We start from the raw sequence: 16,790 nt of genomic DNA, 5'->3' as shown, positions 1-16,790 counted from the left end.
TTGAGGACCAGGAGAACTCCGCCTCCCTCATCGTCTCTCCCACCCTTATCCTCCCCATTTGGGTTCCTATCCCTCCTCCTCTTCTTCGGCTTCTCCCTTTCTTTCGACCCGGTGTCGGCGCAGCAAACCGTGCCCGTCATCTCCACGGCGCAGGGACGCATCCGTGGCATGCTGACCCCGCTGCCCTCAGATCTCCTGGGGCCCGTCCTCCAGTACCTGGGAGTACCATATGCAAGGCCTCCAACGGGAGACAGGCGATTCCAGCCACCAGAGCCTCCGCTGCCCTGGCCTGGAATACGAAACGTGACACAGTTTGCTCCCGTGTGCCCGCAGTCGCTGGATGAGAGGAGCATGCTGGGAGATATGATGCCGTCCTGGCTCACGGCTAACCTGGATATAGCAGCAACGTACCTCACTCACCAGAGCGAGGATTGTCTCTACCTCAATATCTACGTGCCCACCGAGGAAGGTAAGTAAACCCAGTGATGGTCATTTCTACTCAGTAAAATAGTTTTGGCCCAGATTTGGCCCACACTGTCATCCAGCCCACAGAAGGCGTGGAATGATGACACTTGGGCGATCCACTGTCGTAGGTCAGATCTGGGCCACAAGTAAGCCATAACAAAATGGCACGTTAACCAAAGGTGCCAAAGGTGCCCCGAATTAGTTTTTTGCTATTTGGGCCATATTCATCATTTACCACATGGGCCTCTTTAGGTGTTTTTGTTTACCATTTTTGGGGGGATATTTGGGCCCATTTGCCATGTTACAAGTGGGCCACTTTGGGCTCTGATCCATTTTATGCAGGCCAAGTGCAGCATCATTGCCTGAAGTGGCCCACATCCACACGCTTTCTCTGTTGGGGGCAGGTGTAGATATATAATCATACATGTTTAGATTTAGGTTCATTTTAGTCCCAAGTCAATACAAAGTGACACTGGCCACTAACCAGAGAGGAACGTCAGCAGCGTTTGGGCTGTGACAAAGGGATAAAATATGCAAGTGTCCTTTGAGGGCGCAGACTTAGCCTTCTTAAATAAATAAATAAAGTTAATAATTTAAGTTATTGAGTTTTTTTCTTTATTTTTAATCTGGGACACGCCACTCAACCTATCCCCTCCACCCCCTGTGTTCCCACCACTGGTTGAACCATCACTTAATATGCAGACACCTGTGCCAGTCGCCAAGGGGTTAACGCCTCTACTTGTGGAGCAAAGTGGGAAGGACACAGACTCACTCATGCATACATATTGGTTCATACACATGCATGCGACTCCACACACGCTTGTAGTTCTCCCTTTGTAAGGACACACATTGCCACGATACATACCCCAGCCCCTTACCCTAACTGTAGCCGTCATAACTAAATCTGACGTCTTAGCATTTAAGGTGTTTCAGGCAGTGAGGACAAACCAAAATGTCCTCACTTTCCCAAATTGTCCCCACTCCGGTCTAAAAACCCGTCCTCGCCATGTGCAGCCATACTAGTAAACACACCAACCCACAGTGGAAGCGAGTGAGGCAGTGATTAATTCTGCTTTTGTTTGTATAAGCCCACATCATGGGAGGAAAGGTCGAGATACATATAAATGGACATGTGGCCACATACATGAAGTCGACATGTTATTTTTATTCAAACAGCAGGTGCAATGGAGGGATAAGGAGGTGGTCAGTCATCCTCCATCTTCTCTCTCTCTCTCTTTCCCAGACATCCACGAGGAGGGAGGTCAGCGTCCTGTAATGGTCTATGTCCACGGTGGCTCGTACACAGAGGGCACTGGTAACATGATGGATGGCAGCGTGCTGGCAAGCTACGGCAACGTCATTGTTATTACACTCAACTACCGCCTGGGAGTACTGGGTAAAATTATATATCTTTCTTATCTCATTTATCGTGTGCACAGTCTGCTCATACGAATTTTATGTTGCTGTGAGTGTATATAGTTCATATGGATGTGGCCATACTTCAAATCTGTCACTGGTTAAAAAAAAAACACATCTGTATTGTACAATTTATGCATCTTTCTCATTTATTTCAAATCACTTTTATTGTGGCTGTGATATTGACACAGAACAATCAAATAATATAGTAATAAACACAGGCTTTGTAGTGTCAGTTGGACTTCAGGGGACGGCTCCACACACAGAAAACTATAGGCAGCAATCTATCAATCCAGGGTTTAAACGGCTGTAGTGGTGCTTCAGCAGCAAACTCCTCCTTTGAGCAAGAGCAACACAAGTGCAATTACTGACAAGGTTCTCTGGGTAACCTGATAACATCTCTGTGATATCATATGCCTGCTGTATAGTCATTTTCTTAAGGGAGGTAAAGGGGCTAGAAGGAATGCATTGCATGCATTTCACATGCAAATTAATGGATAAATTGGACTGAATATTCAAGAGGAAGTGGTATTGGTTGAAGGTATTAGGGCTGGGCAATAAAACAATGGCAACAATTATCGTAATATAATTTTCATCAATAACAATAAAATGGTTCAATATATATTGATATAATGCTTATGCATTGTGTAAGCAGAGTCAGGAGGTAACTCAATACTGATCGACCACAGATGTGTAAAATGTTTTGCTGTTAATCAAGTGTTAATCATTCTGATCATAAAGAAGAGTTTAAAACCTCAACCTTCACTCAGGTAAACTTTAATAATGTGACATTTAGCATAATAATTTACTATATCGAGTGATATGAACATTTTCATCTTTTTATTATTTTAGGACATATTGTCCAGCCCTAGAGGATATGCACGTTTAATCTAAAGACAGTGGTCAATTACCACATCTGGTAAAAACCTCCACAATTGATGAACATTCATCAATTCACATTCACAGGCAACAGTTTAAATCACATAATCACAAAACGAAAAATATTTAAATCCACATTCATTTTTGTTTTAATTCTGTGCTATTTCCCTGTCTCATTTTTCTTGGATGACATGCATTTATCAGTAAAGAGCATTGATGCAATGTGAACTTTTGAAAAGCAATTTCTTTTAAAATTTTAAACCCCATTGTTCCTCACCTCCAATTTTATAGTTAATTATGGAATATGTATTATTTTCCTTATTGACTAATTTCTTTGGGGATATGACCATTTTCTATACATAAAATGAGATATTGTTTTTTTTTGTATCACCATCTGGATTGTTTAATCCTTCAACGAGCTATAAAATGGAAAAATCATTAGAGAGTTGTTTTTTTACCCAGAGTGCCCTTATTTATCTATTTTTTTATTTGTTTGAGTGGAAATATGTTTGAAATGGGTGTCCCTAGAGGGACTAAACCCCCTGAAGCCATTTATATCCACTACTAGCTTCAGCTCTAATCTGTTTCCCTGTGGTTTTCTAATTTTAGACAGCTATGTGAAGCACGCAGGCCAAATGAATAATATCTTAGAATACGAGCATTTTAAGCTTTTTCTGGCAGAAATTAAAAAATTTTTTAACTGAGCCTGGGCGGGGGCACAGGAGGGCTAATGAAGGCATCTGTGATTGTACTACAGTGAGGGCATGTGCACTGAGTAGTGTCACAGCCTTTATATTGATTACAGTAAGTCAGAGGTATAAGATGAGTATCATTCCACTGGCTAGGTTAAATCATGTCCTCACTGTAACTGATTGGTGCCCACTATTCAATAATATTACATCATTCATATGCCATAATCATTTGTTCTACTCGATAATATGCATTGGTGTTGTAGTGGGTCAGTGTTATTTTGTGGCTTTTAAATCAGTTTTTTGTATCGAATAATTTGACTTATTTTAATAGATGCAAAAGTAAAGGCAGAATTCTCAGGGCGTTTGGCTGCTCTTCCTCCTTAAATAATTAAGTGCTCCTATTTTTCCGCCCTATCTTTTTATGCAGTTTTAGCACATTTCATAGTTCATGTGTACACGCAAAGCATGATAATACAGTATGTGCCATATTTCTCTTTCAGGAAAAGAGCCACCTATGCTTCTCCTTAGAGATTTGGTTTGAAAACAAACTGGAGCTGGAGTTGAAAACATGTTAAAAGGTTTAAAGATTCAACAAACAAAAAATATTGATTTCAGTTTAAGAGATCCATGCTGTCTTTTCCATTTTGTAGAGGCTTTCAATGCTTTCATTAGATATTGATTTTAAAAGATGGCATAAATCTGCAACTGCTTTGAGGGTGAAACTAAATTCTGTCTAGTTTTGACCTTGGGATAAAAAAAAGTAATCACCACAGTGAACCGAACAAATCCTACATGCTTCATTTTGTCTCCATCTCCATCCTCTGTTTTTAACTCCATCTTCAATATGATCTTCATCATCATCATCACCATGATCCACCATCCATCCTTACAAATCGCTGTCTTCCTCTCCTCCCTTGTCATCATAAGCGTGAATGAGGTGAGCCCATACATGCAACACATTGTATAATCATGCACACTCTTATTTTTTGCTAATCTCTTTGTTATCAGCTGGAATTGGAGCATGTTCCTGCAGAAATGTAAAGAACGACTGACCTAAATCTCACTACAGTATGCAGGCACACATCTCGCAGTATATTTGAAGGCGTGCTGAAACTGTTATTACAATCCAATTAACATAATATCCATATAATGTTCTTTTTGCATGACAGGGATTTCTGACAAAATGCACATAAGTGATGAAATGTATTATTTTAACAGGGCTGCTTTTCTTGCTCATTATACTCTTGTGTGTTTAGGGCCAGCTTGAGGTTCAAAGAAACAAGTTTTCTGCAGTAATGAGATATACTGCAGTGGAGTGAGCCATTAGGATCCTTTGTGTTTACTTAATAAAGTCAGCAGTAAAGGGAATAAGGGATGGCTGCCTTTGCAACCGCGTATTTGTGTATGTTGGGTCTCTGTGTGTAAGCTGATATTGCTCTACATGCATATGTATGTCCCCTGTTGGTTTGATTCAAGTTCCAAGGGACTGGTAGGGGAGGTACATATTTCTTTATTCATTTGCTCTTTAAATATATGATGAACGAGACTCGTGCATAATTGATCTTAACAGTTGGGATGCCATGATAGCATGTCCAACCTATCAATATATCATAATATGTAAGATGTTGATACTCAATCCTTAAAAATTTGAGGTTGACATTTTAAACTCTATTTAACAAAGAGTTACTATTATTATTATTATTATTATTATAAACAGGTTTGCAAAGTGCAGAAACTGAAAGTCAATGCAGCACAATAACAAACTTAAACAAGTTGATGCAAGAGAAAATTGAATAATTAAAGCAATAAGAAAAACAAATTTCCAGTTCAAAGCAAATATCAGTAAAAACACAAAATAATACAATACAACAAACAAATGTCTAGTTAAGAATTAAGTGGTATAAGTTCAAAATGAGGTGGTATATGTTCTACCATCCCTCTTTATTTCTGCCTGTAGGGTTTCTCAGTACCGGTGACCAGGCAGCCAAAGGGAACTACGGCCTGTTGGATCAGATCCAGGCTCTGCGCTGGGTGAAGGAGAACATCGCAGCCTTCGGAGGAGACCCGGGCAGGGTGACTGTGTTCGGATCCGGGGCCGGAGCCTCCTGTGTCAGCCTCCTCACCTTGTCTCATTACTCTGAAGGTAAGGGGAGACAGAACCGCTGCTCACCTTCCTCTGACTGCATGTGGCACAGATGTGGAAGAGTTTAGGCAAACGGACAGGCAGGGCCCTGTGATCGTTGGTGCTGTGAAAGCGTTGACATTTTGGGTTAGGAAACTTGTCAAGGTGTCCAGTGGACCAATACATCATTTACTGGTATAAATTCCTGAATAAGCCTTTGAATCCTCTGAATTATACAGTAGAGCTTTCCAATGACTCACATAGCTCAGAGCTGTATTATTTTAATCTTTTAACCCTCACCTACTTGAACCTGCTGCTCTAACCATGACCTGTCGTTCTCCTGAATAATGCATGTCCATTCAATGTTCTTGTTATGTGATTGTTTGTCCTGCATCTGTTTAGAAATGTAGTGTGTAACCCCTTCAAGTGTGCAAATATGCGTTGTGCGCTCATGCATACGCCTCCATAAATGTATAGATGTGTGTGCCTCTGTGCTTTTATTCACCCGTTTGTATTCATGTTTGTGTGCCCATGTGTTATCTTAGACCTGTTCCATAGAGCCATCATCCAGAGCGGCAGCGCTCTAGCCAGTTGGGCTGTCAACTACCAGCCAAGCAAGTACGCCCGGCAGCTTGGCGAGCGAGTGGGCTGCGGCATCGACGACAGCACCCAACTGGTCGCCTGCCTTCAGGGCCGGAGCTACCGGGAACTGGTGGAGCAGAGCATAACGCCGGCCAAATATCACACGGCTTTTGCCCCCGTGATTGACGGTGATGTCATACCGGATGACCCCCAGATTCTGATGGAGCAGGGAGAATTTCTTAACTACGACGTGATGTTGGGGGTTAATCAGGGCGAGGGCGTGAAGTTCGTGGAGGGCATCGTGGACTCAGAGGACGGCGTCACGGCTGAGGACTTTGACTTCGCTGTATCAGACTTTGTGGATAGTTTATATGGATACCCAGAAGGCCGAGACACACTGAGAGAGAGCATAAGGTGAGTGAGTGCATGTCTGAATATATACCACTCTTATGACTGAACCTTTAATATTAAGCCCCTGTCAGGAGATGATTAGCGTAGTGTAAAGAGTGGAACAGCATTAAATAGGGTGCATCCTAAAGTTAGAAATCCACCTAGCAGCACCTAGGGCTCAGTAATTAACACATTATGTCTGGTTTATTTAATCTATAAAAAAAGTATGTTAAAATTACTAGTGACTCTTTCTTGCCTGGTCACTATGTTTTCCTGGAATCCATGCATCTGGCGGAGAACTGGGAAATGGTTACTTAAAAAAGAAATTCCAGCTTGTTGGTTGTAGATTTTGTTTTAGGACATTTTCACATTTTTATTTAAGGAGCGCACTGAAGACCTTTGTATGACATAAGTACGTCTTGTTGTCATCACCTAAATGGGCTGCGATGGGTTGGTAGACAGGCGTGTGTCTGTTATTGCCGTGTTCGCCTTTTGTGTTCACTAACTTTTTTGAATGAAGTGCATGGTAAAAGGAAAAAGACTGCAAGCAATCCTGTGAGCTGCTTCCACCTCTTTTTATTCTTCTATTGTTTAAAGCTATCTCAACTTCCTGCAATTGGTCTGAAAGTCTGAACTAAAAAAGGAAGATTTTACATCGGCAAGGAACTGAACCATGGTTTGTTTGATCTGGAGCGAGACCGCCTCTTTTGGTTGGACAAACTTTTGTTCCGTTGATCCGAAACGCTTTTCACACCTGTTATTTTGGTTCACACTAAACTGAAAAGTCAGAAGGTCTGGACCAGACAAGGTAGGTGTGAAAGTGTCCTTAGAGGAGCTGGTAGGCAGATATTTTGAATCAGGCTACCTGTCCCCTCACTGCGGCTTTATACCTATGGTTCAGACAGAGTGGCATCGATCCTGCAATTTGTATTTTACATACTGTAAGAGCAACAATAGTTTTTTTGAAATATTGATTAATAGAAAGACGTACTTGACCTTAATTATTCGGGTGACCAATTAGCTTATTGTCTGATTTTAAATGTATTCATTGAAGGTTCATGTACACGGACTGGGCAGACCGCGACAACGCAGAGACCAGACGGAAGACTCTGGTGGCGCTCTTTACAGACCACCAATGGGTGGCGCCAGCGATCGCCACAGCTGACCTTCACGCTCAGTATGGCTCTCCCACCTATTTCTACTCCTTCTACCACCACTGCCAGAGTGACGCCACTCCACCCTGGGCTGACTCCGCCCACGGTGACGAGGTAAGGATGTCACATTGCTGTAGTTGAAGTAAAACAAGTAGTAAGGAGTGAAGTTGTCAAACTCCACACAGTCACCGGGTGGTTACGAGTCTAAATTGAATCAAGATGCAAATGATAGTGACTAATGTCTCAAAGACTTTTGAATTATTTATACAATGAATAGGAAGCTCTTGGTTTGGATACCCTTGAAGTGTTTCGCCATATTGATCTGTTCAAAGTGATTAATAAGTCGAATCACACAACTCACTACAGCATGAAATATCTGAAATATACTTTGCTGCCGGTCTGATTTGGAAGCCGTCTTATTTACTTGTGTATTTACTGCTCAGATGAATAAGATGTTATTATGGTAATATTCTCTTTTGTATCTATTAAGCTGTGAACTGTTTATTTCCAAGTTGTGTCTGTCTTCACTGGGGCTAGATGTTCGACATGATTCAGTTGCTGTCAAGAGAATGAATGAAACGTGATTCCGACAGAAAGCTATTCTAACATGTATGTGTGTGTGTGCATGTGTGTAGGTGCCCTATGTGTTCGGCGTGCCCATGGTGGGACCCACTGATCTGTTCAACTGTAACTTCTCCAAGAACGACGTGATGCTGAGCGCGGTGGTCATGACTTACTGGACCAACTTTGCCAAGACTGGGTGAGCTATAAAATGTTTACTACTGTGGAATATTGATTATATTTTGCCCGGCGATAGAAATTACAGCAAAATCCAGAAAACGACACAAAGCTAGAATGGTACTCAGTAGAGGGGACACCTCCGCCAACAGGCCCCTATAAAACCACATATAAATCTGTTAGATCCAGATTTTTATTTGGATTGGCACCAAATTTCACACACTCATAAATATAAGTCTCCTTGAATATGTCTGATAGTTTTTCATCAACATCCATGAATTATTTCCAGGGACATTGTTGGAAATTTTTGAAATCTTGCACTGTTATAGAAAGTGCTAATAAAAAAAAGTTCCCTGACCCGATCCTTTGTGTGGATCTAATGCAAAATTGAATTGCCTCTTTCTTGGCCCATGTCCCATTTTTTCATTAAGTTTCGTGGAAAGTACATTCTGTAGTTTTTGCGTAATCCTGCTGATAAACAAACAGACAAACTAATCAATAAATTAGAATGACACTCAGTAGAGCGCAGTCTATACGTCCGCCCAGGTCCAACAGTAAGTCCCCTTCATTTCAAATTAAGCTGCACCAAATTACACATACTCTTAGATATCAGTTCCCTTAATATGCTGACTTTTTTTAGATAAAGAACCATGAAACATTCCCTTGGTGAACTTTGAAATGTTGAAAAACGCCCTATCTCGCACTGTTTACCAAGGAAAAAAGAAAATCCTGGTGACTTGTACCCCGCCTCTTATCCAATGTCAGCTGGGATTGGCTCCACCCCTCTGTGACTCTCGCGGTATAGATAATTCATGAATGGATGGATGGATGGATGGATAGATAATTGCCACTCTCATATAGACAATGTCTCATAATTGTGAATGAGAGTCAGGAAATTTAATCACATTAAAATATGCACAAAAAAAAAGAAAAAGCATCGCTGTCGATGATAAATCTGTCCTTTTTCATGCCTTTCTCTTTTACTCTGTGAGGAGACAAGGTTTTGGCAACACGAAGTGGTGTTGCTGTAAGCAAACAGCTCACTCCTGATTTTACAGGAACAAATCTCCTCCAAGCTAGAAATGAGACAGCCAAGATTCTCCATGGTGTCATCAAGAAAAACAGCACAACGCCTCTCCACTTTGCTTCAACTTTTCCTTATGTTTAATTTGCTGTACCAGTAGATTGTAAACATGTGTATAGTGTAGTTATCTGACAGGGTTTAAACACAGAGAGCCGGCAATCAAAGATGCAGAGTAGAAGGGAGAAGATAACAGGGTTTGATTACTGTAGCATTAAGCAAAATTATGTCCTGCAAATGATGTTTGTATGCGGCTAATTAGCATTAGTTAAATATAATTTAGGGAAAAAAATGCAAATGTGTGCAGCAGGGCTAGATTAGATCCAGCATCTCTGTCAAGTTGTTCTGTCACGATAAGCAACATTTTAAGACCATAAAAACTTCTCCAGCAAAATAATAAGCTCACAGCTGAAGGATGTGTTATTATAATGTCTTCCCCTTCAAAAGGTGTCTGACGAGAAGACAGCGCGACTTTAGATACAATCATGAAAGCGGCACTGCAGACTAATTTTGGCAGAGGGAGCCCATGGGTTCTCCGTCATGTGGAAATATTGACGAGGCCTCTCTTCTTTGGACCTTGGCTGAGAGAGTTAAAGAATCCCCGCTCTTGAAAGAGTCCTTGAGGAAAGCCAAGGTAGTGTCCTTAAAGAAAAACGAGAGGCTGGCCTCAGTTTGATAAATCTTCTCTTATCCTCTCTTTGTCTTCCTCACTCACTTGTTTATGGGCAAAAAGTGGTGCAACGAAGACAGAGCTTTTTTTCCCTTGATTCTTGATATCTAATTCATTAAATTGAAAGTGAAACGATCTGCCAGTGGCTAAAAGAAATGCAGTTGTTAAAGAGAGAAATCCACATTAAAACTTTTAAAAACCTGACAATCCGCACTGATAAGAGCACCTTTTATCTCTCCGCTCTGACATGATATACACAAGTTAAAAGTAATTGTTGAGGATGGACCCTCTTTCTGCAGTGCTCCAAGTGAATAATTACCAGTAATTAATCCAATCGAGACTCGCTCCACCGAGAGATCTTTAGATTTACCGAGGCATCTGTAGTCTAGACCTTGATCTAAATCACAGCAGAACCTTGCTATCTCACAACATGCAGTACAGAATCAGGACAGTGCTCACACATATTTTGACTTTCATTAACGCGGGTGCATTAAGGCAAGTAGTTCAAGTTAGCAGCCTCCAGCTTATAGCCCTTTATTGTGATTACCACTGCAGCAGGCTGCAAAGCAAAATCACAGAGGAGGGATGCAAAGATTCCTGTGTGCTCTCCTAGTTAATGATGCTAACGAAATCATAGGATTTACAGACTATTTTTAAAAGTTTTAACTTAACAGGCTCGAAGAGGATATGACTGCGATGTTTACCTCGCCCTCCCTCTCTCTCCAACATAAACACACTGACCATCCGTCACTGTCACAGTCAGACTGAGCATCAGCAGCAATGGGACATATCCTACCTGCGACGGTTTGCAGGCGGTCGGTTGCCATCCATAAATATTTAACTGTCTTCAGCAGGAAGGCAGGATTTAGCATAAACTTGCTGTGCACATTTAGGCAACAAGCATTTTTCTACTGAGAGGTTGTCATCCCCCACACCCCCACCCAAGACCGATCATTTCTCAATGTCAATCATGTGGAGATAGTCTCCAAGTAATATTCACGTGAATTTTGGTAAATTCCATCCATGTGTTGTTGAGTAAAGGCTATGGCTAAGACTAAGGGCGCCGTGGATGCAATGTTCCCTCATGTATATTTTCTAAGCCCCAGCATGGGCGTATAAATCCAAGCGGATGTGTGCGGGTAGGTCTTCACGCTGGCTGCCTTTTTGTGCCCCGCTCATAAGGTGATTGACAAGTGAGCACATTGTCTGTAACTGGCAAGTCTGTGAAGACGTGCTGCTGTTTCATTTATGGCATCTGAGCTGCTGACACGAATAAGTCGGCAAATCGACAACTAGATGTGTCAGGGAGGGGATTTCTGAGGATATGTTCACTGTACCACACACACACGCAAACACACACACATACACACACACACACACACACACTTAAACTTTTATGTTCGCTAGAGGGAAAATATACAAACACTATACAAACAGCAGGAGTTTGAACTGTGCATTAAGTGAAATGTGAGGCATATGGACTAAAATCAATGATCTAGAACCAGACCACCTTTGAGCTATGTGCATAGAAATACAAAACTTGTTTTTCATTTTAGAAGTATTTTTTTGCCACTGGTTTGTCTGTGTTACTTGGATATTGATTAGAGAGACGTGTGCCAGGTTGGGTGAAACTGGCCAGCGAGAGAGAAACTCAGCCTCTTCAGGGGATGGAAGCCAACAGGAAAAAGTCCTCCGCAGCTCCCTGACATTTGAAAAGCTGAAAATCGTGAAATACTGGTATTTGTGCTTTCAATGAATATGTGGAATCCACACGGTAGATACAGCATGTGGGTGTATTCTCTGCTGCATTTCATTTTTCTGACTTATTTTAGGCCTCTGTTGAGGGAGGCTGTAGTCATTAGCAGCTATTTCACCATGATGACTTTGCTTTCATACAGTCAAAATGCTCAGAGCCGTCTCACTGTTGCTGAGCTAATCTTTTCTCTGTTTTATTTCTGAATTGTTTTGTTAATGGTTTCAGCCAGTAGGCGATTTGGATCCCATCGTCTTTAAACTAAAATGACCAAAAATCCATCCCCCTTGACAACCTGTCAATTCCGCCATCCCCTCTCAGCCACCCCCCATCCCCCATGAGAGAGAAGGTGCTGCGTGTGCAGAATTTGTATGTGCAGGTGTATATCTACCTCAACCAAGGAGAGAATGTTTTCGTCTGCTTTTCCTTGGTTGTTAGTTATTTAGCAGGATTAGGCAAAAACTACTCAACCAAATCAAATTTAGCAGAGGGGTGGGGCATACTTTTTTTTTTTAAAGAAAGGACCCATTCAATCCGGGATACCAGGAAAAGCAATCGATAGTCTCACATCGAACCAAACCTCATGCTGGTTTGATGCCATGGCCGGTCTAGTAGCGTAGCTGACAGTATGTCGCTTCTCATTGTCGCAAGCATCACCTGACGTCACATGACCACTGACACATGACCTGATTGGTCAGAGGTTTGGTTCGATGTGAGACTATCGATCGCTTTTCCTGGTATCCGGGATGTTTAATCTGAATTTTTGCAACTGAATTTTTGCATCTGAATTTTTGCATCTGAATTTTTGCAACTGAATTTTAGTAGTTGGATATCATACTTTTTAAAATTTGAATACTGAAATTCAGTGGCAAAAAATACAAATGCATAATTTCAACGTAAAAAAATTCAGTGCTAGAAATTCAAAGGCTTTAAAATGTCAAAATCTGGCTAGACTGATTTACTTCCATACCCGCCAATAAACCGGACGGCCACTGAAGAAGAAGAAGAAGAAGAAGAAGAAGAAGAAGAAGAAGAAGAAGAAGAAGACACAGTAGATGGCATTTATACACCTTGACGTTGGTTGCTACCCGCTAATAAACCGAACAAAAAAGAGGAATACATTTAGAGGACCAATATTTATGAGTTTGTACAATTTGGAGCAGAGCCTAATAAAAATGTTGATCTAGTTAATTTAAATATGGCTTCATAAGGGGACTGTTAGGCCTTGGTGGAGGTATGCACTCTGCTAAGTGCCATTCCAGCTAATGTTGCATATTAAACAGATCCAAAGTAAATTTTTAAAAAGGTTGAATCCTAATGGGATCGAAAAGAACCCAACAACAGCGGTCTTTGCCTTTCTCTCTCCCTCTCTCCCATACAAACACATTGACCTTTTGTCACAGTCAGATTGACCATCAGCGGCACCAGGAGAAGTCCTACCCTTGTCGGTTTGCCGGTGGCCATCGTTAAAAGTTTTGCCATCTTCAGCAGGCAGGCAGGATAGAGCATAAACTTAGTAGATACCGGTTTTGCTAGGCACGTTCACACAACAAGCATATTTCTACTGAGAGGTTGTCATCCCCCAGACCCCCACCACAACAGCTCGAGCTGCACGCCCGAGTAATATTCCAGCAAGTTTAGTGAAAATCTTTCCATGTATTACTTGTTGAGTTGAGGGGGGGTTGTTGACCATCCCCCAATGAACAAATCTCTTACTCTTTACATATGAATAAATAAGTCATTGTGTTTCACTTTTTTTTACAGTGATCCAAACCAGCCAGTTCCTCAAGATACCAAGTTTATCCACACGAAACCGAACCGCTTTGAGGAAGTGGCCTGGTCTAAGTACACCCCAAAAGAGCAGCTGTATCTCCACATCGGCCTCAAGCCCCGGGTCAGAGACCACTACCGCGCCACCAAAATCTCCTTCTGGCTCCAGCTGGTGCCTCATTTGCATCATGTCAACGAGCTCCTCCAGTCGGTGTCCTCCTTCACGCATAGTCCCTCTCCGCAGGACGACACCCCTTACTCTTACACCAAGCGGCTGTCCAAAGGTTGGCCTCCAAGCAGCACACGTCACCCAGGCTCGCAGGGAGGTACCCCGCAGCCTCCAGAGGCTGCTTTGGGCCAAGACGGAGCGGAAAACGGGGTCCGCATCCCTAATGAGGACTACTCCACTGAACTCTCTGTGACCATCGCTGTTGGAGCCTCCCTGTTGTTTCTCAACATCCTTGCGTTCGCGGCGCTGCTGTACAAGAAGGACAAGAGACGTCTGGAGCATCGTAGACCCCGCCCACTTCCTCAACCGAGACGAGATATCACACCTGCAGATGTCGCCGCCCACCTACAGGGGGAAGGACTGATGTCACTACAGGTGAGTCGATGAGTTATTGCATTTTTAATTGCATATGTCTCCCTTCGTGCTGCCCTTATATGCAATGTATGAATGTATATGACAATAGACTGTAGTGTAAAGCGGGTTGAGTGGTCATCAAGACTAGAAAATCGCTATATAAACACAGACCATTTACCATTTGTTTGCATTGCCTGTGTGTGTTCACAGCTACACAATGAATACGTTATTTAGCTTGCATTGAATTAAGTTGTGCTCAGTGCTCAGAGTTGCACAGGTTATTTTAGGTTTAAGTAACATTAAGCCAGATGAGGTCGTGTGCGACTCTCTGAATGAAATCCTCTCTTGCAAGTGGAGCAGCTGGCGGTGGAGCTGCCAGTGGAGCACTGCTGTGAAACACAGCCTGCGATCAGCAGACACTCTCAGTGTGAGAATGTGTGTGTGTATCTGTGAGTGTGTTGTGATGCATTTGTGAGCTCTGTCCAGTTACCTGATTTTTATTTTCCCAGTTCATCCAGTCACTACCTGGCCCCTTTTGAGCTGTTAGTTGCTTTAGAATCTCAGATAACTGTTAATGAGGTACAGCTCAGCTGATATAGCTCAGCATCGCAGCTTATTTTGTATTTTTAAAAATTATTTTTGTGTTTTAGTTTGTAAACAGTTAAAGTAATTTGTACTCATGTGGTGTTTTATCACTACGGACATTTGGGTTATTTATCTGTTATAGATGAGTCTGACTAATAAAAAAAACACACTAGCCCTGCAGAGGATCAGTCAGACTCACTCGGCATCGGTTCAGACAATGCTGAAAAATATCAGATGAGATTTGAATTGAATTTTAAATTAAATTTTAAATTTTGGTTTGTTGCTCTGACTGGTTTCAGGCTGGAACAAATGTGGGACTTTAACGACCTCAACTTTTACTGCTTTTTTGTGATTATAAAAAAAAATGAAATTTAAAAAAAAATGTTTATTGCAATGAACATCATTTGATTATTTTGTATTTATATGCAAACATATATCTCAACCACATCACCCAGCCAAAATAATATGGGATTTAATTGAATTGGTAATTGAGGCGAGGTGTTGTAGTGGGTTTGAATCCTGGTTTGGCTGGGTTGGAGTTCTCTGTATGGGTTAATTAGAGTTTCTAAATAGTCTGTAGAGGTGTTTATTTTTATAGACTGGCCCTGTAATACACTCGCCCAATGTCAGCTGTGACTGGCTCCAGCCTCTGGACTGGACCCTCAAAGTAAATTGAATAGATGATGGGCTGATCATTTGACTTCAGTCAGCAGAAAATGAATTGGCAACTACTATTTGTTTTTAGTGACTTTTAAAATGAAAAGAATATTCTCAGGCTCGAGCTTCTCAGTGGTTAGAAAACATCACAGGAGATCTGAAAGCTTCACCTTGAGCTTCAGGAAATTTCAATGGGGATTTTAAACTTTTCTTATTTGTAGGTGAAGCAGCTTGAGTGTGATGCAGCATCAGCAGACGAGAGGAACAACACTCACCACCATCACACTCTGGACACGCTGGACGCCCTGGACGGCATGGACACCCAGGACATCTACAGCACACTGGACACCGTGCGCCTCACCTGCCCACCTGATTACACCCTCACCCTGCGCCGTTCACCTGATGACGTCCCCCTCATGACCTCTCTGACCCCAGGGTCGCTGCCGGTGACCCCTGGGTCACACCCTGTTACCCCGGCGACGCCGATGACCCCCATGACGCCTGCATCAGTGGTGGGGATGAGAATGGGGCATCCTCACCAGGGATACACACACCACAGCCCGTATAGCAATACACACTTGCCACACACACACATCTCCGCGCACACACACTCCACTACACGTGTATAACCACAGCAAAATACTTGCACACACTGGGACGTCATTACAACAAACACACATATAAATATACACACACACATGCACACAAACACACACACACACACACACACACTCACACACAAACACAAACACAAACACATAAACACACACACACACACACACACACACACACACAAACAAACACACACACACACACACACACACACACACAAACATACGTGAAACAAAAGACTTAAATACCTCTACTAATTACCCTGCAGGATTGTTACAGATGGAGAGACTGAAAGGCATTTTCAGTAACAGGATGAAGAGACAGACAGCTGTGTGTTGCATGTGGAACTGAAGACAGACTGACTCCCAGGAGATGCAGTTCTATGCATCATTCGCTCATAACCTGGAATTTGACGAGCCAAGACATCCATCAACTGTCTCAAAACCCACTTTGGATATTAAATCTTCTGCTTTTTTTTCTCCAGCTGAGGAGGAAGAGGAGCGCTGTGGCAAAAAAAAAGGGGTCAGTAATTGATCGGTTTACATCCCCTACTGTACTCACGCTGCACCGCGAAGCAGCAGCCGGCAACTGAGCAGAGCAGATGCAGACCTGAGCTGTTAGGGATACCACACACAGACTGC

The 16,790-nt window shown here is 42.3% G+C and overlaps 1 protein-coding gene across 3 annotated transcripts in view; it reads left to right on the top strand.

Annotated features, from left to right (window-relative positions):
* Positions 1-16,235, top strand: part of LOC117755035 (neuroligin-4, X-linked-like) — an 18,539-nt gene extending 2,304 nt beyond the window's left edge. For 2 of the 3 annotated variants that reach the window (XM_034574500.1, XM_034574498.1), the window contains exons 2-9: positions 1-469; positions 1,709-1,861; positions 5,410-5,595; positions 6,120-6,570; positions 7,601-7,814; positions 8,336-8,460; positions 13,707-14,316; positions 15,759-16,166. The exon at positions 1-469 is cut by the window's left edge and continues 466 nt beyond it. In XM_034574500.1, coding sequence (XP_034430391.1) covers positions 1-469; positions 1,709-1,861; positions 5,410-5,595; positions 6,120-6,570; positions 7,601-7,814; positions 8,336-8,460; positions 13,707-14,316; positions 15,759-16,166 — 2,616 coding nt within the window. Of the gene's footprint in view, positions 470-1,708; positions 1,862-5,409; positions 5,596-6,119; positions 6,571-7,600; positions 7,815-8,335; positions 8,461-13,706; positions 14,317-15,758 lie in introns of all 3 variants that reach the window. The other variant, XM_034574497.1, reaches the window with a different exon arrangement.
* The last annotated feature ends 555 nt before the right edge of the window (positions 16,236-16,790 follow it).

This window comes from Hippoglossus hippoglossus, chromosome 21 (genome assembly GCF_009819705.1).
Source record: "Hippoglossus hippoglossus isolate fHipHip1 chromosome 21, fHipHip1.pri, whole genome shotgun sequence".
NCBI lineage: Eukaryota > Metazoa > Chordata > Actinopteri > Pleuronectiformes > Pleuronectidae > Hippoglossus > Hippoglossus hippoglossus.
This window is presented reverse-complemented; position numbering and strand designations above follow the sequence as displayed.